Here is a 25,001-nt window from a genome sequence, read left to right on the forward strand (position 1 = left end):
AATCCAGGGATATATTTAAATCAATATTTTGTCAAAAATCTTTATCAAAATGTATTATTAAGATGAATATTTCTTTGTACAGAATAAACAAGAGATGATGAGTAACAATAATTAATTATAATTAAGTAATTAAGATCACTATTGTTAAACTTCTTTACATATATGTAAATACATAAATATTTTAGTCTTGAGATGCATTCCAACAAACAATTTTAACAGACATTTTTTGAGAAAGAAACAACCTGTACATGCATTGATACTAATACACAAATGATTCAAAAATGAACTCAAAAAGAAAATGCAAGCAAACCAAAATGGTAGTTCACAAAAACAAACCACTGAAAAAACACTATACAACAAATCAGTTATTTAAAGACAAAAATACATACAAATTAGGCTAAACTTCAGTTCAGTTCTCATGTGATATTGAAAATATTCCCTTCAGATTACTGATTTGTTTTATATATTGTGAGCTCTATACATTATGTTAAATTTAGTAATGTTCATATTTAAGCCTATTACAACACTCAGTGTAAAGGACAGGGCCCAAACAATAAGATGAAATCACTCATCAAGTCGTAATTAGTAGGATAATCTTATGTATTGACAACGTATTTGTTTAGTTTTTATGTTATTAATAACCAAGTAACTAACATTATTATCAACCAGCATGGAGTTCTATGCTTTAAATACATACATCACGATCTGCCTATGAAAACATTACTCAGGTTTGAACTTGTACTACATGTACATAAACAGAAAATATACCCACATCTGCATGGAGTTTATAGCGAATTAAGAAACAGAGAAGCCAGTATAGTCCAAGCAACACAAGTGGCTGTATATATACAGTCCAGTGTTCTGGTCGGAAAATTATGGTTCGACTATCACCACTAGTACCACAAGAAGAATCCACAAGTCCCAACAAGCCAAGCAATCTATGAGATACAAAACATCATTATCTCATGTTTACATTTAAATAAGCCAGAACTGTAAAAACCTGATATAATAACAAGGATTGTTATAAAATGGTTTTATTTTTAATATCAATAATAAGCAACTTACACACTTTAACTTGCTGGTTTGCTTGTTTATTGAAGTTGTACAAATATACTACAAATTCTTAGTGTGAGCCATCTGTAGAGATAAAACTAAATATAAGGTAACTACCGAACAAGGCCTACCAACAACTGTTAAGCCAGCGAACATTGATACTGACTGTCACTTTATAATTCACCACAGTTAAAAGGATGAAAAGTTTCAATGAAAAATATTTGAACTCACGATCCAACAACTTTATCACTTGGTAATGACAGACGTCAGTTATTACAAAACACAACAAGCAGCTGTCTCTCTTCCTTATTTGCTACTCATTTCTAAGCAATATCAATAGTAATCTTCTATGTTTTCCATATCAATATCAGTCTTCTAATCACAACTTAATTTCTCTTTACCTTGTGTAAGTAACTTTTTACCTCTTTTATTCCACACACAAACAAGTATGTTTTTACAAGACAAGGACCTGTAGTACACATAAACTGAGAACAACCCAGTGGTTAGTGTGCTAGACTGTACCTGAGGTTCCATTGCTCAAGACAAACATCCTATTAGGCCTAATGAAAATAACCCAAGAGTTGGTGTTTGTTGTTAAGCACAAAGTACACTTAAAAATGAGGAATAGTTTGTCATTAATTTATATGCAAAAACGGCTCGTTTGGGTTGAGAAAATATTTTACATAGAAGGTCGAAACGTTGTTCGGTCTTCTATGTAAAATATTTTCTCAACCCAAACGAGCCGTTTTTGCATATAAATTTCTCAACAAGTGGGTTTCTCAACATCACTGAGTTTTTCATCAAGTCCAAAGCACACTTAAACAATAGCAACTGTTTTTTTTGTTGTCAAGCCCAAAGTATGCAATAGAATATCTGTGGTCTGCTCACTGTGTAAGTTTAAACCCAATTTTTGGAATGAAAAACCCACAGACTTGTCAAGCCACCTGAAATACAAAACTTGGAACAGATAGTACAGAGAGTCCTCAAGAAGCTTTATGCCAAATTCAACAACAAATAAGTAAAATACAATTATAACATACCTTACTGTTCTAAAGTACATTTTATTCTAGGTTCTGATTCAGACTAAGTTAAATCTGACTGAAATAATCCAACCTCACATGTTACTCGTCTCTAATTTTACTAGTAAAGGATTTCATTTTATGGGTAGTTAGATTGCATGTATTACCTGACCTAGTTTATCAGGAGAGCATTGTAGTGAAGTCCTATATTTGTACCACTATATTTATTCATACTGAGAGAGCCAAAGCTTGCTGTAAAAGTCCTGTTTTTCTATCACTATATTTTTCCTTGTGGAGAGAAACAAGGCTTACTGTGGGAGTGCAGTCTTGTGTTATTGTGTTTTTTCATTGATTCTGCTGCTAAGAGAACCAAAACTTAGTGTGTCCAAGTCTTGTCTTCATGTCACTGTATTTCTCCCTGCTGACAGAGTGAAGATGTACTGTATAAAAATCCTGTCTTTGTGTCACACTGTTTCTTCCTGCTGGCAGAGTCAAGATGTACTGTGTGAAAATCCTGTCTTTGTGTCACAGTGTTTCTTTCTGGTGACAGAGTGAAGATGTACTGTGTGAAAATCCTGTCTTTGTGTCACAGTGTTTCTTCCTGCTGACAGAGTCAAGATGTACTGTGTGAAAATCCTGTCTTTGTGTCACAGTGTTTCTTCCTGCTGGCAGAGTCAAGATGTACTGTGTGAAAATCCTGTCTTTGTGTCACAGTGTTTCTTCTTGATGAAAGAGTCAAGATGTACTGTATGAGAAACCTGTCTTTGTGTCACACTGTTTCTTCCTGCTGACAGAGTCAAGATGTACTGTGTGAAAATCCTGTCTTTGTGTCACAGTGTTTCTTTCTGGTGACAGAGTCAAGATGTACTGTGTGAAAATCCTGTCTTTGTGTCACACTGTTTCTTTCTGGTGACAGAGTCAAGATGTACTGTATGAGAAACCTGTCTTTGTGTCACACTGTTTCTTTCTGGTGACAGAGTCAAGATGTACTGTGTGAAAATCCTGTCTTTGTGTCACACTGTTTCTTCCTGCTGGCAAAGTCAAGATGTACTGTGTGAAAATCCTGTCTTTGTGTCACATTGTTTCTTCTTGATGAAAGAGTCAAGATGTACTGTATGAGAAACCTGTCTTTGTGTCACAGTGTTTCTTCCTGCTGACAGAGTCAAGATGTACTGTGTGAAAATCCTGTCTTTGTGTCACAGTGTTTTTTTCTGGTGACAGAGTCAAGATGTACTGTGTGAAAATCCTGTCTTTGTGTCACACTGTTTCTTTCTGGTGACAAAGTCAAGATGTACTGTATGAGAAACCTGTCTTTGTGTCACAGTGTTTCTTCCTGCTGACAGAGTCAAGATGTACTGTGTGAAAATCCTGTCTTTGTGTCACAGTGTTTCTTCCTGGTGACAGAGTCAAGATGTACTGTGTGAAAATCCTGTCTTTGTGTCACAGTGTTTCTTCCTGCTGACAGAGTCAAGATGTACTGTATGAGAAACCTGTCTTTGTGTCACAGTGTTTCTTCCTGCTGACAGAGTCAAGATGTACTGTGTGAAAATCCTGTCTTTGTGTCACACTGTTTTTTTCTGGTGACAGAGTCAAGATGTACTGTATGAGAAACCTGTCTTTGTGTCACAGTGTTTCTTCCTGCTGACAGAGTCAAGATGTACTGTGTGAAAATCCTGTCTTTGTGTCACACTGTTTCTTTCTGGTGACAGAGTCAAGATGTACTTTGTGAAAATCCTGTCTTTGTGTCACACTGTTTCTTCCTGCTGACAGAGTCAAGATGTACTGTGTGAAAATCCTGTCTTTGTGTCACAGTGTTTCTCCCTATTGACAGAGTGAAGATGTGCCATCTTTGTGTCATGTATTTTGCTTGGCAAACTTCAGAATTTCTTTATCATACTCACTTCACTTAAACAGTTTAACTTTCTTCATTTCTGTATACATAACATTATTTCACTAGGCCTACCACTATCTAAAATGCAGTAACCATAGACTTTGCTGAAATGAACACTTTCTTCTTACTTCACTTGCGATGAATTAATACAACATTTATTCTACATATGAGATTCACAACCAATCCCTCATCTTTACAGGAACTGTCAGAATATGTCTCAAATCACAACATATTTTAAACATTTCTTTCATAAACATTTCACTTACATTTTTTCATATATACACACACAAATATTTGTTTTACTCTAAATAACTTCCAAGTTAAAACTTTAATAAAATACTTACTCACTGTTTTATTTTTTAACAAACCTTGCTCCCTTGCTCTTGGGATGAATGAGCTTCTGGGCATAGTCTAGTTGATATAGGTATAAAACAATAATATTACTAGCACAGTAAATGGCCAAGACTGTTCTAACTAAAATGAAGGTGTGGCCTAGCTTCTGGTTACAGGCCAACCAGGTAGCAATTGATAGGAATAACAGAAAGTAACTTGATGAAATCAATGATGGATGTAGGATCCCAGCACCTGCTAAGAGCACCAAGAAAACAAGTTCTCTGACAACAGCAAGAAACTCTGATGGAATCCTTTTCTTTTTTCTGTAAAACAATTTATGTTTCTCACTGTGTTCTTTTTCTTGAGATAAAATAACCTCAGAAAACTTCTCAGATGTAACAAGAACTCCCACTGTAGTCAGAAGAACAACAAAATCGAGTCCCATGAGACGCAATGCATCCAATGGCTGGATGCCATCAAATCCATGAAGTCCAATCAAAGCAAGCAGTCTTCCATCCCTCGTGCCTGAAATACAGAAAATTATTAAATTAAGACTGAAATGAATTCTGAAGGGTATTAAATTCTTCCATTACAACAATCACATATAAATTATACACAACATCAAACTATTAATATTACTTTCATATGTTTTCCTTCACTGAAAACTTAGCCACACTAGATACAGAATGATGCATAGTTTATAATCTAACTGATTACTTTAAAAGTGTATAAACATTTATCTTAGTAGAAATCTCCTTGGAAGCAAGTGAAATATGTCTAATTATAATTAAGTAAAATATTGTTACAAATTTATCTACAGTTATCTGACTACAAATCTCCATGTGAGAATGTGAAACCCAAACAGAAATTCTGAAACAAAATCCTCTAAAGATGTATAGTGTATAATAATGCATAAAGATGTACAGTATATAAAGGTGTATAGTGTATAAAGATGTATAATGCATAAAGATGTACAGTGTATAAAGATGCATAATGCATAAAGATGTATAGTGTATAAAAATATATAATGTATAAAGATGTATAGTGGATAAAAATGTATAATGTATAAAGATGTATAGTGGATGAAGATGTATAGTCTATAAAGATGTATAATGTATAAAGATGTATAGTGTATAAAGATGTATAGTGGATAAAGATGTATAATGTATAAAGATGTATAATGTATAAAGATGTATAGTGTATAAAGATGCATAATGCATAAAGATGTATAGTGTATAAAAATATATAATGTATAAAGATGTATAGTGGATAAAAATGTATAATGTATAAAGATGTATAGTGGATAAAGATGTATAGTCTATAAAGATGTATAATGTATAAAGATGTATAGTGTATAAAGATGTATAGTGGATAAAGATGTATAGTCTATAAAGATGTACAGTCTATAAATTTATAATGTATAAAGATGTATAATGTATAAAGATGTATAGTGTATAAAGATGTATAGTGGATAAAGATGTATAGTCTATAAAGATGTATAGTCTATAAAGATGTATAATGTATAAAGATGTATAGTGGATAAAGATGTATAGTGGATAAAGATGTATAATGTATAAAGATGTATAGTGTATAAAGATGTATAGTGGATAAAGATGTATAGTCTATAAAGATGTATAATGTATAAATTTGTAAATGTTTGGCGTTCTTTCTTGTGATAGTTGTCCTCATCATATCGACTAAATAACTTGGTTACAAAGAGTGAAACTTCATAAATCTGTCACCAGACCTAAACCAAATTCAACCTTATATAGTGTCTACATATTTATATAGTTTCTGAATCCTAACTGTACAGATTTGTATAGTTTCTTGATTGTTACTATAATTATATAAAACAGGTTAATATTACTTCTGCAATCTAACTTTAACCAGACTGAAAATCAAAATCTATTGTACATGATTTAAAACCTGTTATATTAAAAGTTATATTTATTTCCTTTAGTAACTAAACATGAAACACCTAACAATAGTTCACCAAATATAGAATCTCTGACAAACATTTCACACAGATATAAATATAATGTTTGTAAAATACTTGCCATTTTAAATAAGGTTTCAAACCCTTTTTTAATATGAATCTTGATACTTACACTGCACTGGAAACTTCCCGTAATCCCCAAGACTCAGTAACACAGCTTGAAAGACCACATGAGATAAACAGCTAAGTGTACTAAGACCAAGAATAACTTTGAGGTAACGTGAAATGTGTCCTAAAACATACAAAAAATATTCAATGAGGCTGGTTCATTAATAAAGTTCATGTCGTGGATCATGTATAACTGTTAGACAATACTGACAAGAAACTAAAATTAACATATCTTCTTCCAATCTATAAAACTAAATCAAGAGACTTCCACACATAACACTCAGATGGAGGCTACTTCCTGTCCCCTAAATCAATCACACTTCAAACTAATAACACCGACATTAAATTAAACACAAAAACTAAACACAGTTAGTAATACATATGTAGCTAAACGATAATTTAATTACACGGTACACTGTTTTAACAAAAACCTTCACTTTCAGAACTGACAAAAACTGAGATGAGTAGAAGTCTGCACTAAACATATCTCAGGTTCTTAGCTAGGTGTGTAATACATCATTATAAGCTGAAGGCAATCAACAAGTAGACGTTAGCTATACTCTGAACAAATATCAGGTTCTTATAATGGTCTACTTTACACCAAGCTAAGTTCATAGCACCCAAGTAGTACACATTAGCTATAAAAAGAACAAATATCAGGTTCTTATAATGATGTAGTTTACACCTAGCCAAGTTGATGGCAGCCAATAAGTAAACTAAACAAATATCAGATTTTTATAATAATGTAGCATCCACCTAACAAAGTTGATGGCAGCCAAGTAGTAGACATTAGCTATAAACTGAACAAATACAGGGTTCTCATAATGATGTATTACACACTTAGCTAAGTTCATGGCAGCCAAGTAGTAGACATTAGCTATAAACTGAACAAATACAGGGTTCTCATAATGATGTATTACACACTTAGCTAAGTTCATGGCAGCCAAGTAGTAGACATTAGCTATACACTGAACAAATACAGGGTTCTCATAATGATGTATTACACACTTAGCTAAGTTCATGGCAGCCAAGTAGTAGACATTAGCTATACACTGAACAAATACAGGGTTCTCATAATGATGTATTACATACTTAGCTAAGTTCATGGCAGCCAAGTAGTAGACATTAGCTATACACTGAACAAATACAGGGTTCTCATAATGATGTATTACACACTTAGCTAAGTTCATGGTAGCCAAGTAGTAGACATTAGCTATACACTGAAGAAATACAGGGTTCTCATAATGATGTATTACACACTTAGCTAAGTTCATGGTAGCCAAGTAGTAGACATTAGCTATACACTGAACAAATAAAGAGTTCTCATAATGATGTATTACACACTTAGCTAAGTTCATGGCAGCCAAGTAGTAGACATTAGCTATAAACTGAACAAATACATTGTTCTCATAATGATGTATTACACACTTAGCTAAGTTCATGGCAGCCAAGTAGTAGACATTAGCTATACACTGAACAAATACAGGGTTCTCATAATGATGTATTACACACTTAGCTAAGTTCATGGCAGCCAAGTAGTAGACATTAGCTATACACTGAACAAATACAGGGTTCTCATAATGATGTATTACACACTTAGCTAAGTTCATGGTAGCCAAGTAGTAGACATTAGCTATACACTGAAGAAATACAGGGTTCTCATAATGATGTATTACACACTTAGCTAAGTTCATGGCAGCCAAGTAGTAGAGATTAGCTATAAACTGAACAAATAAAGAGTTCTCATAATGATATGTTACACACGTAGCTAAGTTCATGGCAGCCAAATAACAGAATTAGCTATAAACTGAACAAATACAGGGTTCTCATAATGATGTATTACACACTTAGCTAAGTTCATGGCAGCCAAGTAGTAGATATTAGCTATACACTGAGCAAATACAGGGTTCTCATAATGATGTATTACATACTTAGCTAAGTTCATGGCAGCCAAATAACAGAATTAGCTATAAATTGAACAAATGGCAGATTATTATAATGATGTAGCATACACTTAGCAAAGGTTATGGCACCTAAGAAGTTGGCATTAGATACAAACTGAACAAATATCAGATTGATATAATTATATATTAAGCACCTACCTCACCTTTTTTAAGCCAACTAGTAGGCGTTAGCTATAAACTGAACAAATATCATGTTGTTATAATGATGTATTACACACCTAGATACATTGATGGCAGCCAATTAGTAGACATTAGCTATAAACTGAACAAATATAAGGTTCTTATAACGATATATTGCACACCTAGCTAAGTTGATGGCAGACAAATAGTAGATGTTCGCTACAAACTGAACAAATATCAGATTGATATAATTATGCTGAATACACCAAGCTATCTTGTGGCAACCAAATAGTAGACATTAGCTATAAACTGAACAAATATCATGTTGTTATAATGAAATATTACACACCTAGCTAATTTTATTGTAGCCAAGTAGTAGAGGTTAGCTATAAACTGAACAAATATTAGGTTGTTATAATGATGTATTACACACCTAGCTAAGTTGGTGACAGCCAAGTACTAGACATTAGCTATAAACTGAAAAATATCAGGTTGTTATAATGATGTATTAAACACCTTCTTAAGTTGAGGAAAGCCAAGTAGGAGACTTTACCTATAAACTGAAGAAATATTAGGTTGTTATTATCCTATAGTAAACACCTAGCTAATATGATAGAAGTCAAGTAGGATACATCAGCTATAAAATGAACAAATATCAGATTCTTATAATGATGTAGTTTAGTTTACACTAGTTAAGTTGATGGAAGCCAAGTAGTAGATGTTAACTATATACTGAACAGATATCAAATTGCTATAATAATGTATTACACACCTAGCTAAGTTGATGGCAGCCACATTGTAGATGTGTACTATAAACTGAACAAATATCAGATTATTATAATGATGTAGTAAACACCTAGCTAAGCTCAAGGCAGTCAAGTAGTACACTTTAGCTTTAATATGAAAACAATATCAGATTGTTATAATGATGTATTACAAATATTGCTATGTTGTTGGCAGCCAAGTGGTAGACGTTAGCCATAAACTGAACAAATATCAGGTTCTGATAATGATGTAGTAAACATCTAGCTAAGTTGATGGCAGTCGTGCAGTAGACATTAGCTATAAACTGAACAGATATGAGGTTTTTGTAATGATATATTATGAATCTAACTCAGTTGATGATATCCAAGTACTAGACATTAGCTATAAAGTGAACAAATATCAAAGTCTTATAATGATTTAACATACTCCTAGCTGAGTTGATGCCAGCCAAGTAGTAGGTGTTAGCCACAAACCAAACAAATATCAGATTCTTATAATAATGTAGTAAACATCTAGCTAAGTTAATGGCAGTCATGTAGTAGACATTAGCTATAAACTGAAAAAATATCAGGTTGTTATATTGATGTATTACACACCTAGCTAAGTGGATGTTAGCCATAAACTATAGCTATAAACTGAAGAAATATTAGGTTGTTATTATCATGTAGTAAACACCTAGCTAATATGATAGAAGCCAAGTAGGAGACATCAGCCATAAAATGAAGAAATGTGAGATTGTTATAATGATATATTATACACCTAGGTATGTACATGGCAGACAAGTACTAGACATTAGCTGTAAACTTAACAATTATCAGATTGTTATAATTATGTATTACACCTAGCTATCTTGATGCCAGCCAACTTGTAGACATTAGCTGTAAACTGAACAGATATAAGATTGTTATAATGTTGTATTACACACCTAGCTACATTGATGGAAGCCAAGTAGTAGACATTAGCTATAAAATCAACAAATATCAGATTGTTATGATGATGTATTACAAAACTAGCTATGTTGATGGCAGCCAAGTAGTAAACGTTAGCCATAAACCGTTAGCATCTGTAACTAATGTCACCAACATAAAATTGTTAGTGCAGTATCTGGAACTGGTGTCACTAACATAAAATTGTTAGTTTAGTATCTGGAACTGGTGTCACCAACAGAAACAGAAAATATATCAAAAGTATCATGTATTTTCCTTGCTTTTGCTAATACTAGTCAGTAAAAACCTGGAACATTTGGTGTTTATAACAAGATAATAGTCATATTGAAAACAACCATTTTCATATCACATAAGCCACTACTGGTTAATGTGAGACGTGAAACACCCAACTGGTGTTTGTAACAAGATGACAAGACATATGAAGGACAAAAAAACTGTTTCTCATCTATGTCACTAGTGACTGATAAGAGCCTGGAACAACTAATATTATTACTAGCAGGAAGAAATACATGAAACTGGTTATTACCTAAGTCACTGCTGATCAGTATAGATCTTAGAATAACTGAAACGAAGAACAAAATGTTTGACAATCCAACAAAGTTTCTTACCCAATCCATTGCTCGTTAATGTAGGACCTGGAACAATTGGTGCCAGCAACAAAAGGAGGAGGTATAAGAAGGAAAAAAAGTTGAAACGAAAAATAACAGCTGAAAAGAGAAAAAAAAAGTACAATTTGAATATTCACAAATGGTTTTCTGAAACGTTTTTATTATTGTCCTGGTTAATTTGTTACATTTAAAAACCTTTATAATCTTGTCACATAAAGTATTATACAAACATTTATACACAAGACAACAACAGCATAAGTAATATGCACGTACTCATTGGTGTTTGAATAATAATTCATAAACCTGAGCTAGATCCTTTTACCTCTTCACTCTCTTACCTCAGGTGAAATACATAATTAAATAACTTTGTCACTCAGTGAAATTCACAGAATATTTTAATACCTCAAATCTGTTGTGTAGATGTATAAACAGGAACATGGATGTTGAAAACACTGCAGTGATGAAAAATATACTAATTCATTCATTTACTACTCTGGTACTTGTAAATTAACGACATATGTGATGTTTAGATTTTAAAGTTCATATATAATTATATAGTTTTTTTAATGCAGTTTCAAATTTCCAGATCAGCTGGGAATATGTTAGTATATTTCAGTGTAACAATAATCTTATATCTTGTTTTGTTTGTCCACAAACAAAATTTTAGAATTATTGTTTTAAAAACAATCTACAACTGACATTATGTTTATAGTTCAATGTTTCTCATTCTGTAACCTACCCTAATACCTACAGTTTGGCCTGGCATGACCAGGTGGGATAAGGCGTTTGACTTATAAACTGAGTGTCATGGTTTCAAAACCCCATTGTACCAAATATGCTCGCCCTTTCAGCCGTGGGGGTGTTATAATGTGATGGTCAATCCCACTAATTCGTTAATAAAAGAGTAGTCCAAGAGTTGGCAGTACATGGTGATGACTAGCTGCCTTCCCTCTAATCTTAAACTGCTAAATTAATGATGGCTAGCCCAGACAGCCCTTGAGTATCTTTGCGCAAAATTCAAACCAAACCAAATTTTCAGTTTCCCTATAACTACTTCAAGATCTTAACTATGAGGCCCGGCATGGCCAAGTGTGTTAAGGCGTTCTAATCGTAATCCAAGGGTCACGGGTTCAAATCCCAGTCGCACTAAACATGCTTGCCCTTTCAGCCGTGGGGGCATTATAACGTGACAGTCAATCCCACTATTTGATGGTAAAATAGTAACCCAAGAGTTGGCGGTGGGTGGTGATGACTAGCTGCCTTCCCTCTAGTCTTACACTGCTGAAGTAGGGACAACTAGTGCAGATAGCCCTCGAGTAGCTTTGCACGAAATTAAAAAAACAAAGCTTAACTATGAAATAGAAGATTTGCAAATCAGGAAATGTTTAAGCTTACAGACACATAACTAAAGGATGAGAAAAATAGTGATAAAATAAAACCAAAAGCAATGTACAAATGTAACAGAAACTTTAATGCTATCAGTGTGACTTGATTTGGAACCATGAATGTTAGAAGTTATTCAATCATGCAATCTGCTCTTGAAACTTTTAATTCTCACATTAATTATTTGTAGTTTACCTGTAAATGACATGTTTGTTGTAAACAGCAAAGATAAACAATGGAATATTTCTGTAGTTTGAGGTAGTTTTAATATGATGTGTTTAGTACAGCTATAAATATGTATTCATTGGTGGAAGATACAAATGTTTTGTGTATATAAATATATTGTATGGTTTGGGACTTTCATAAATATTAAAAGCTTCTAAAATATCAATCTGAGATAGCACTGATGGTGTGCTTATTTTGTGTTAACCTGGTGTGGTATGTAATGCATAGGAACTTTGCTATTTTTTTCAGTAGCTTTTAATTTGTTGTAGTAATGTGTACTTGTTTCGTTTCGTCTTGTTTTTTTTCACGAAAAAACTACGAACTGTGTTTTCTGATGGGTAAGCATTTGTCACTTCACATGAAGCAATAACTTTGTACTTGATGTAGTTGTTATAACTTTGTTTACCTGCTGGTACTAACCTGCTATGTCATCCATATACTAGGGGCTTGTGTGTGATTTTACTTCGTGTGGTAGGCATAAATCATTAGGTCATATAATATAAAGATCCCTGAAGTGCTGCAACTGTCTACGTTTTAATAATCACAAAACTGCACAACGCGCTAGTTGTACTACACCAACTACAGGTATCGAAATGCAGTTTTTGGTGTTGTAATAATTTAGCCTTACAAGTCATGGTACAACACTACATCTGGTGAGAAAATATAATTGGTTGTGTTACCTTTAATTTTCATAGATGGGTTATCTAAGAGTCAAAGATATACCTCAAAATCAAATATAGTTTAGTATTCTTGGATTTGGCCAATTTATGTTATCCTGCTCTGCCAAACCGCGTAACAGCCCTTTAAATATCGAGGAAAGGAATTACAGCGCAACAAATACTATTTATATTTTCCACTATCATTTCTGTAATTCTTATTCGATATGTGACAGATCTACTGTTGTATATTTATTTTAATGTCTACGTTTGTTTCAGTGTAGTTTTCTTTTCTACCTGTGACGTATATCGTTGACGGTGTATCGCGTAAGTTCCTCCTCTTATCGAAATTTATAGAATATTCTTTCAGTATAACAATCAACAATAATTGTTTACAAAAACGCTGGTGTTCCCTATCATTGTTATAATTAATAGAAATTCTAAAGTAATAACGAATATCTATCAGTTATAATTAATAGAAATTCTAAAGTAATAACGAATATTTCGATATAAAATATGATTATTTCTCAGTTATTAAAAGGATTTTATTTAAATGACACGTTTTGATAAAACTTTAAAACATCGTATCTGGTGATAGATCTAATGATTTATAAGAAATATAAACAATTTAATATTTCTCGGCAAGCAAATTCAGCCCGTTTCCAGTTAAGCCTAGTAAAAAATGCGATACTGTCGTATTTCTGTATTAAACTTTAAAATTGATTATAGTCAATTTGCACAATACTTTAATGTTTAAATATAAAACTTAAAAAGTTACAAGAAAACGGTTCATGATTATGTGCATTCGCCCCGCATGTGTATCGAATCCTAGCACAGCGTTCAGCTCATCTGTCAATTCAAAAGTGGAAAACTGGTACATAACAGGATAATTAGAAACGATTATTATGATTACCTGTTAAAGGTTTTGCGGAAAACTACACAAGCAGAATCGTAGTTAGCCTTTTATTTCCAAAATAATTATGAACCTTTTCTTCTACCAAAAGAGTTTAGGTAATTTACATAAATGTCAAGTGCTTATTAGAAAAGTAAAACTACAAACAATGCACCCTTAAAATGTGTTGAAATATTGGAATGATTGTTCAACCTCTAACTCCTGGGGATGACCCTGACAAAGGCTATCTACCTGTAGCTATTCCTAATTTTGAACTGATATACAGTCTAGAGGAAGACACTCACCGTCAACTATTGGATTTCGCTTCTTTGACAGGCTAGTGCTATTTTACCATTACGCTATTTATAAAGCATCCATGAAATGTAAGTGCAATGTTTCTAAAGCAATAGAACGCGAGCCATGAAGCCTTGGATTCACAGTCCGAGCAAGCTAACCACTGAACCTGTCCACGTATTAAATGTTTCACTACAGAATAACCCAACATAGCAGTACGTTGTTTCTGTGTTACATACTACATTTAATAACACTTAAGTAACTCAGTTACAAGTCTTTTTTTCTAAGCTCGAGATATCGCCGTTTCAAGTATTTGTTTAATGTCATTTTGTAATAAAACTATGTTATTATAACAACTGTTTAACCAATGATCACAAATATCCAAGCTATATCTCACGCAGGGACAAAAATTAATTTGCACGAGCTATTTAAACAACAAAAGATGTTTTATTTTTAAAAAGTTAAACAAGTGTTGGAGGTAGGAAGAAATGCTTCAGGTTTCCAGGAGTGCAGCGTTTCAAGTCTCAGGAAGGACTTATGACTTGTTTTTGTTTTTCTTATTATTCTGAGCACGTGCAAAGTGATTATGTCTATCCATAATCAAATCAACGGTACTTATAGCTTTACGTTTTGGAATTTAATATATCAAGTTTTAAAATGAAAATGTACTGTATTTGATAAACCAGAAATTCTTTAAGAATTAGTATCCGTCATTCATCGATCAACACTTGCTTCATCTGCCATGTGAAAATCGAATTAAAGTTTGGGAAATATAATGTTTCAAAGTGATCAGTGACCTGGTCTAAATGATCAGGTAAGAGAACCTCTTCGGTTCAATAATAACTATTCCTAATTTTTTGAACTCCTTACCAGAGAAAAGCCAGCCAGAGTATGGGAATAGTTTGGGTCTTACAACAAAATAACAGAAGTGACTGTAACTTCTCCTTTACATGAAAATATGCCAGCTTATGATATATGGTTTAATGTGTTCCTCAACGTCTGGGCGTTGTTACTACATCTGTAGAATAAAGAATATATATGTATGAAGATTATCGGACACTACGCTACCACACTGCCCGTAAAAGTCAACTACAGGTCATCAGAAGTTTGTATGAAGAGCTACTAACATACTTGCTATTATCTCCAGTGAATATGCGGTTTTTCAGCTAACTTGGTCCCATGCTGGGATAGCGGTAAGTCTACGGATTTACAACGCTAACATCAGGGGTTCGATTCCCCCCGGTGGACACAGCAGATAGCCAAAACCCAGACATTTTATTTTCGTTCATTATTATCTTATGAAACCTTATAAACTAATATTATCACAATAGGCCTAGCGTCTACTTAGTTTTAGTAGTAACTGTAATTTTATCATAATTTGATAGAACAAAACATTCTCCACATCTTTAACTACCAACTTTATTATTTTTAAATACAAAATTAAAAAAGAAGAACAAAATCATAATTCTAATGAAAACAATGTTATCATTACCCATCGAATTCAGCTTTCCGTAAAAACTTAAGTTTTGGTGAAACAGGAATTACCAGGTAAGTTACGAAGCATCCATTATTCTACATGTTACACTGTATAGTCAGATACTTCATTGAACCAAACCCTATATTATGTAGGAACTGAAGAAGTATAAAAAACATAAAGGTCATCAATAGCAAGATATGGCATACTAGTTCTATGAACGTCCGATGTTACGTATTAAAATTTATTTCGGACAAGTCACCGATTTATTATGCTATGTACGCTAACGTATTACGATTTCAGATAGCCGGAAATTTTAATTTTAATTTAAAAGTTAGTTGAACGTTAATATGTACGAATTTTAAAATATTTGGCAACAAGATTGATAGATACAAATTCCTTTCTTAATACAAATATATTTTAATATACAAAAACAATACAACTTAGAATAACGGTTATTACAAACAATGATCTATATACAATAGTTTTACAAACTCGCAAACAATATTCAGTCTTCTATCTTGTCTGGATCTGAATATTTTATCGACGGCCCAGGTCCACGACAAGCGAATTAATTCTGAGTTCATATACTTTACACTTCTCTTGACAGCTAACTACCTTGAATCACGTTTGTTTGTTTTTTTAATTGGCAAGGTGGTTAAGATCATCAACACATAATCCGAGGGTTGCGAGTTCGAATCCCCGTCATACCAAACATGTTCACCCTTTCCGCCGTGAGGACGTTATAATGTTACGATCAATCCCACTATTTGTTAACAAATGAATAGCCCACGAGTTGGCGGTGGGTGGTGATGACTAGCTGCCTTCCCTCTAGTCTTACATGCTAAATTAGGAACAGCTAGCGCAAATAACTCTCATGCAGCTTTGCACGAAATAAAAACAAACAAAACTGACAACGACATCTAATGTCCTCGTACAAATACTAAAATCCGAAGTCAATTTACTTAATTTAAACGGTTTGTAATGTACGAAATATATAAATGTTGTTGGTGAAATATCTCGTACTCCGATTAATATGCGTTTACCACAATTACAGCTTCCACAATATTACTGACTGTAGCGACCCAACAATGTTATTAACCTGTCTCTCGGCGCGTCGATTTATATACTTTAGGTGAAGTTCTTGAAAGTTCAGTAGGCAACAATATAAAACATTACTGTTGACTTTTACATTCGATAATCTAAAAATCAACAGAACGGGCAGAACTTTCGCAATACACATTTAACAATATACGTTACACGCATTTATAAATATATATATATTAATCTTAAACAAACATAGATAATAAAATAAAGGTAAAACAGTAAAGTCCTTACATCTGTTTTTATTGGTACACCTGTTGAGAATAGAAACTATGTGTATATAAATTATGATGCTATGCATTTTATGCGTTTTATGTTCGTCAATGTTTCGACGTTATTAATACACTTACACAGAACTTACGTAAATATTTACTTCACATATCCACCATGTTACTTAGGACGACATTACTAGTTTTTATATTTTCCATTTCTTGTTTATTTCCAGAAAAAACAACAAAAGGAGAGGAAATGGGTTAAGTCATTCGAAAACATTCGGGTTATTGAATTTCTATATTTGAGAGAAATACTCATGACTATACTGTACAAAATAAAATGTGTAAAAGAATGTTACATAATTTAAATACAAGATAAGAGTCAATGTGAGATGTAACACACAGTAAACTAGATGGTAAAACTATAAGTAAACTCGTGATCATTGTGAGACGTAAAACACAGTAAACACGATGGTTACACTACGAGTAAACACGTGGTCATTATGAGACGTAAAACACAGTGAACCAGATGGTTACACTGCAACTAAACACGTAGTCATTGTGAGTATAAAACATAGTGAACCAGCTGGTTACACTATCAGTAAACACGAGGCCATTGTGATATGTAAAATAGAGTAAACCAGATTGTCACACTACAAGTAAATACGTGGTCAATGTGAGATGTAAAACACAGTAAACCCGATAGTTACACTACAAGTAAACACATGGTCAATGTGAGATGTAAAATACAGTAAATCAGATGCATACACTACAAGTCAGCACGTGGTCATTGTAAGATGTGCAAGGGCATGCCAGCTTTAATATTTATTATCACTAGCTTCGTTAGTTTTAGAACCTGTGTAGTATACAGATAATGCTATAAAGAAATGTGAAACAATAATAGAACCTTTTTTTATCGCTAGCTGAAGGTTTGAGTTTTAGAACCAGTGTAGTGTACAGATAACGCTACAAATCAATGTCAAACAATAATAGAACCTTTGTTATAACTAGCTGAAGGGTTCAGTTCAGAACTAGTGTTGCATACAGATAATGATATTAAGAAATGTGAAACAATAATAGAACTTTTATTATCACTTACTGAAGGGTACAGTTTAGAATCAGTGTAGTATACAGATAATGCTACATAGATATGTAATACAATAATAGAACCTTTGTTTTAACTAGCTGAAGAGTTCAGTTCAGAACCACTGTAGCGTACAGATAATGCTATAAAAATGTGATGCAATAAAGATCCTTTATTATCATTAACTGAACAGTTCAGTTTTAGAACCAGTGTAGTATACAGATAATGCTATAAAGAGAAATGTGATGCAGTAATAGAACCTTTGTTATAATTAGCTGAAGGGCTCAGTTTTAGAACCACTGTGGTATTCAGATAATGCTATAAAAATGTGATGCAATAGTAGATCCTTTATTATCACTAGCTGAAGGGTTCAGTTTTAGAACCATTGAGGTATAAAGATAATGCTGTTAAGAAATGTCAAAGAATAATAGAACCTTTATTATCACTAACTGAACAGTTCAGTTTTAGAACCAGTGTAGTAAACAGATAATGCTATAAATAAATGTGAAACAATAATAGAACCTTTATGATCACCATGTGTTCAGTTTAGAACTAATATGGTATACAGATAATGCTATAAAGAAATGTAACACAATAATAGAATCTTTGTTATCACTAGCTGCAGGGTTCACTTTTAGAACCAGTTTAGTATACAGATAATGCTTCAAAGAAAAGTGAAATAATAATAGAACCTTTATTATGACTAGCTGAAGGGTTCAGTTTAATTATGTAAAGTGTATGGTACTTTACTATCACGACAATTGTCAAGCCCACTTTACGTAAGCCGAACCTTCAATGACATAGATATGACGTCATATCATAGAAGGGTCATTGAACTCGTACGGTATTATCATGTCAAGAAGAAGGATAAAATGCCTTTTAAACAAACACACGCACACAGGTAGACACTTATGTGAATACAACATACATGTATATATATATATAGAGAGAGACACCCACACCATTATAAAGTTCAATATAGTCTGGCTTGCCCGTTTTGCTGCATAATTCCCCACCGTTTCCTGTGACAGGGGGAAAATGGAAAGCCATTGTACCAAAAATAAAACAGAACGAACAGGTATGGTTGTCATAGTAACACGTCTAAGACTTGGTTTGTTTATTCCTTTTAATTTCGGTTCAGTATCATGGCGTGAATGTCCTTTTTCGTCGTGTTTATTTTTTCTTAAGCCTATTGTTAATTTAAACAGTAGATAGTTTTTCTAAATTTTAAAGCAAAGGAAGGCTTCATTGTTATCTACATTAAATTGTTGTTTTTAGTGCTGCGTTGTGAAGTTACTTTTCTGGGAAACATTTTTCAGTGTTTCAGTTACCCAGAAAAGATTTGCACCAGCCATCCCTAGTTTAGCAGTGATAGACTAGAGGGAAGACGTTAAAAAAAAACACTACCTATCAGCAACTACTAGGCTACTTTTAACGAATATTGGAATTGACCATCACATTAAAACATCCTCAAGACGTTAAAAGGGGAGCATGTTCGGTGATGAAATTCATAGTCCTAATCCGAATATTACGAGTCAAACATCTTATTTTCAAGACATGTCAGTCCAAGAAAAGCAGCGAGCCAACCAAAATAAGTCTATATTATTGTGAACTCGTGCATAGCGGATCGTTGTGGCAAAGCCTTTGAAATTTACCGTCAAGACACACTAACCACTAAACTACGCCCGACCCCAACTATAAATAACTGTTTATTATTGTACTTAGTTATTCCAGGTGTTAACTCCTCTTTTTTGAAGGGTTAACATGTCCCATCTGGATCTAATCCTCCTGGTGTTGTAGCTGTGAAATTAGGACTGTCTTTAGTGTGTGAAACTGTCTTAAAAATCCTGTCAGAAGGTACTACATAGGGTTGAATACGTCATACTTAAACTATGTTATACTCTTACTAAGTGTTGAGTACGTCACACTTAAAGTATATTAACGACAGTTTTCACTTTGGAGACTGTCCCTAATGGCACAAAAACACAAGTATGAAACTTGTTTGTTTACTTATAGTTAGGCACAAAGTTACACAACGAGCTATCTGTGTTCCGCCCACCACGGGTATGGAAACCCAGTTTCTCGCGGTACCAGTCCGCAGATATACCATTGAGGATCAAAATTCAATGAAACAAAACTGTTTATTACTATTCAACAACGTTATTATTATTGTGTTTAATTAATTCGTGAACTGTGTTGTATTGTGTTAATTAATTTATCAATTGTGTTGTATTGAGTTTATTTTGTTTTGTTTGTTTTCAGAATTAGTACAAAGCTGCACGAGGACTATCTGCGCTAGCCGTCCCTAATTCAGCAGTGTAAGACTAGAGAGAAGGCAGTTAGTCATCACCACCGATCGCCAACTCTTGGGCTACTCTTTTATCAACGAATAGTGGGACTGACCGTTACATTATAACGCCCCCACGGCTGAAAGGGCGAGCATGTTTGGTGTGACTGAGATTCGAACCCGCGACTCTCGGATTACGAGTCGAGTGCCTTAACCACCTATCCATGCTGGGGCCTTTGAGTTTATTTAATTTGTGAATTGTGTTGTATTCACAACAGAAAAGCATCTGCAGACAACTAACACTTTCGTTTAAAAAAGATGAATATTTTTCTATTTTCCGTTGCTATATATACAGGGGCGTAGATCCTGGGGGGGTGGAGGGTATACATCCCCCCTTCATTTTAGGTGTATGGTGCATACAATTATATCCCCTACAGTTTGGTCTGTTGAATTGTTTTATTGCATCACAGGCCTACAAATTGTGTGTTTGTAATTGTGATTCTCGTGTTTTTACCAATCAATTACATAATTAGGCCTAGATGTAGGCTTTTTCAGTAACTGAAATGTACATCTTTAATATTAGCGTGCTTCTAAGCTTTTCGATCTAAGCGATAGTTCGTAATTATCAGTCAATAGGCTTAAGTATGCATGCAAGTATCGTGGCAACAAGATTACTCTGTGACTGCATGTTTACAGCTTTCAAGTTCACGTAATCAGAGTTTACCAATTTGCAAACTAAACAGTCCACATAAGTGGTTGCAAAAATCATCCCCCCATCGGGTGTAAAAAATCTACGCCCCTGGCTATTAAGTACAATAAATATTCTCCTCCTGGATATTCTAAATCCACGATTTTAATACACATTTATGACCTTTATGTATGAATATTTTTCTTTAGAAAGGGCTGCTATATATATACACTTTTCGAAAGAAATCAATTTTCCGTTACATCACATTAAGCACGAAAGTTACACATTTTCAGAATGTAGTTCTGTTATATTGAGTTTCATCGTGACTGTTATATTTTTTGAGACTGTTACGTAACTTCTATTTGATATGAGGTACTGAACGTCAAGCAGTATTTTTCTATAAGAATTCTACCTCAATCCGGGATATTTGTTTATGAGGCAACAATACGAGTATAATAATTTTCTTAAGGTTTTCATAATCGAGATCCAACTAGAAGCTCATGCTGGTGATAGCCGTCCCTAATTTAGCAGTGTAAGATCAGAGACTCTTGGGCTACACTTTTACCAACGAATATTGGAATTGACTGTTACATTATAACGCCCCTACGGCTGAAATGGGGAAAATGGTTGGTGCGACGGGGATTCGAGCCTGCGACTCTCGAATTACGAGTCCAGTGCCTTAACCACCTGGCTGTGCTTGTTTATTAAGTTCTATACGAGAAGCAAATGTATTTGTGTATTTACTGGTTAAATTTGGATTATACGATCCATATATTCAAAACTTTATGTACTTTACATTCTTTCTAAAACCAAGGTATATATTTATAGAGGTTTAGAGCTCTTCACCAGATCATATTGTCTATTTTACCTTCAGTGAAAAGAAAATAATCTATAACATAACCAAAATACATTGTCCTGAATGTAATGTGTACTTCGAACAATGTTTTAAAACTGTTTTAAAATAAAAATGTATTTTTATATTCTTCTTGAGAAATACTAAACACTGATCACATTTATATGCAGTTTTCAAAAGCGACGTTGAGGCCTAACCTGTTGTTGATTCGCTACTTCCTATACATCAAAACCAAACAATATTGTTTACATATTTATTCAAATACATTTATAAGGATTTCTTTGTTCACAAAATTCACGTTTTGGTGAGTAAATTAAATTAGTAAATCAGTTAATAATGTTGGCTATATTTTTTGGTTTTTTTGCTGGCTATCTAAGATTAGCAATAAGTATTGTTGGATACCATTTCTTCTGGACAACTAAGTTTAATCACAATAACGGTATTCTATTGTTGGATACCATTTCTTCTGGACAACTAAGTTTAATCACAATAACGGTATTCTATTGTTGGATACCATTTCTTCTGGACAACTAAGTTTAATCACAATAACGGTATTCTATTGTTGAATACCATTTCTTCTGGACAACTAAGTTTAATCACAACAAAGGTATTCTATTGTTGGATACCATTTCTTCTGGACAACTAAGTTTAATAACAATAACGGTATTCCATTGTTGGATACCATTTCTTCTGGACAACTAAGTTTAATCACAATAACGGTATTCTATTGTTGGATACCATTTCTTCTGGACAACTAAGTTTAATCACAATAACGGTATTCCATTGTTGGATACCATTTCTTCTGGACAACTAAGTTTAATCACAATAACGGTATTCTATTGTTGGATACCATTTCTTCTGGACAACTAAGTTTAATCACAATAACGGTATTCTATTGTTGGATACCATTTCTTCTGGACAACTAAGTTTAATCACAACAAAGGTATTCTATTGTTGGATACAATTTCTTCTGGACAACTAAGTTTAATAACAATAACGGTATTCTATTGTTGGATACCATTTCTTCTGGACAACTAAGTTTAATCACAATAACGGTATTCTATTGTTGGATACCATTTTTTCTGGACAACTAAGTTTAATCACAATAACGGTATTCTATTGTTGGATACCATTTCTTCTGGACAACTAAGTTTAATCACAATAACGGTATTCTATTGTTGAATACCATTTCTTCTGGACAACTAAGTTTAATAACAATAACGGTATTCTATTGTTGGATACCATTTCTTCTGGACAACTAAGTTTAATCACAATAACGGTATTCTATTGTTGGATACCATTTCTTCTGGGCAACTAAGTTTAATCACAATAACGGTATTCTATTGTTGGATACCATTTCTTCTGGACAACTAAGTTTAATCACAATAACGGTATTCTATTGTTGAATACCATTTCTTCTGGGCAACTAAGTTTAATCACAATAATGGTATTCTATTGTTGGATACCATTTCTTCTGGACAACTAAGTTTAATCACAATAACGGTATTCTATTGTTGGATACCATTTCTTCTTGACAACTAAGTTTAATCACAATAACGGTATTCTATTGTTGGATACCATTTCTTCTGGACAACTAAGTTTAATCACAATAACGGTATTCTATTGTTGAATACCATTTCTTCTGGACAACTAAGTTTAATCACAATAACGGTATTCTATTGTTGGATACCATTTCTTCTGGACAACTAAGTTTAATCACAATAACGGTATTCTATTGTTGGATACCATTTCTTCTTGACAACTAAGTTTAATCATAATAACGGTATTCTATTGTTGGATACCATTTCTTCTGGACAACTAAGTTTAATCATAATAACGGAATTCTGATTAATCTAAACATTATTAACGAATAATGTTAACGATGCTGCTTCTTCTGTACTTATGAGGTTAATACTTATTTATGCATGCAATACGCTTCTTTCTGAACAACTATATTATTGACTATGTCGTTTCTTTCAAGACATCTAGAGACCAACATTTCCGTCAAAACTCTTCACTTGACCAATTGTTACCGAGAGAAACGATATTTATAAATGTTTTATCTTAATGTTTCTGAGCACTGACCAAAGACTGATTTATCTTAAAGACTGTGATAATTTTTACCTTATCTGGATATCAATCACTTTGCAGTTACCACCAGAGGGGCGGTATTCAGTTCAGAAGCCGTCACGTATTTGTGTGCATACAAAGGGTAAAAATAACTTAGAAAAATCGATTTAAAATTTATATCATCAAATAGGTGAATTGTCCACGGTTCATATGACTCCTTGTGGCTGTGTGTAAATAAATGCAAGTTAAAAACAACACAATCTTAACACTACTAAAACTTCTTACCTATAAGCAACACCAGGGGGAGAACCACCCGGAAAAGACAAGAGCAAAGCAAGGAATTCACCATGTTTCCATATTCTTAAATCTTCTGTAACAAAATGTATAAAAAATTAGTTTAATGTGAAACACAAACACACATCTACTGGTACATATAAGAATTTAGTGTACAACAGTAGTAGAGGGAGGAATTACATGAGAGGGTGAGGGAAATGCTTGTTTAAACCTAAATATTTCTTTACGTTGTTTTCAATATAATCTTTCACTTACCAATAAATATTAAGATATGAAATTAACTATCAAATTATGATTCATAGATACAAAAAACGTAGTAGATATTAACCTGGAAAGATGACTGGAAGATACTACCAATACAAACAAACTCAGTCTTACATCATTCCAATAACACTATGTAACACAAATTTTGTTCCTGGATAGTATGTGTTATTTCTTAATTGCTTATGTTGTAAAAGTACAGAAAATAACCATTATTCCCTTCAAACTTTGCTTTTGTAACCTGGATAATGAAATTTAGAAATTAACTTATTTTCTGTGTAAAAACGGCAAATTTTCACATTTTCATTTACATAAGGTCTGAATAAAACAACATGTGAATCAATATTTACATGTATTTATACTAAAGTTATACAAATGAACAAAAATGTTTAGAAGTGAGTAGTTTTTCGAGATTTGCGA

At 33.2% G+C, this 25,001-nt stretch overlaps 1 protein-coding gene across 1 annotated transcript; it reads right to left on the reverse strand.

Moving 5' to 3' along the window:
* Positions 1 to 445: 445 nt before the first annotated feature.
* LOC143234793 (piezo-type mechanosensitive ion channel component 2-like) lies at positions 446 to 24,397 on the reverse strand. Its single transcript, XM_076472428.1, has 5 exons — positions 24,312 to 24,397; positions 10,805 to 10,903; positions 6,405 to 6,524; positions 4,332 to 4,821; positions 446 to 938 (listed from the first exon to the last, which is right to left on the reverse strand). The coding sequence occupies exons 1-5, from the start codon at positions 24,373 to 24,375 to the stop codon at positions 725 to 727; spliced, it is 987 nt and encodes a 328-aa protein (XP_076328543.1). The 5' UTR covers positions 24,376 to 24,397; the 3' UTR covers positions 446 to 724.
* Between the last annotated feature and the right edge of the window lie 604 nt (positions 24,398 to 25,001).

The sequence above is a fragment of the Tachypleus tridentatus genome, chromosome 12, assembly GCF_004210375.1.
Source record: "Tachypleus tridentatus isolate NWPU-2018 chromosome 12, ASM421037v1, whole genome shotgun sequence".
Taxonomy (NCBI): domain Eukaryota; kingdom Metazoa; phylum Arthropoda; class Merostomata; order Xiphosura; family Limulidae; genus Tachypleus; species Tachypleus tridentatus.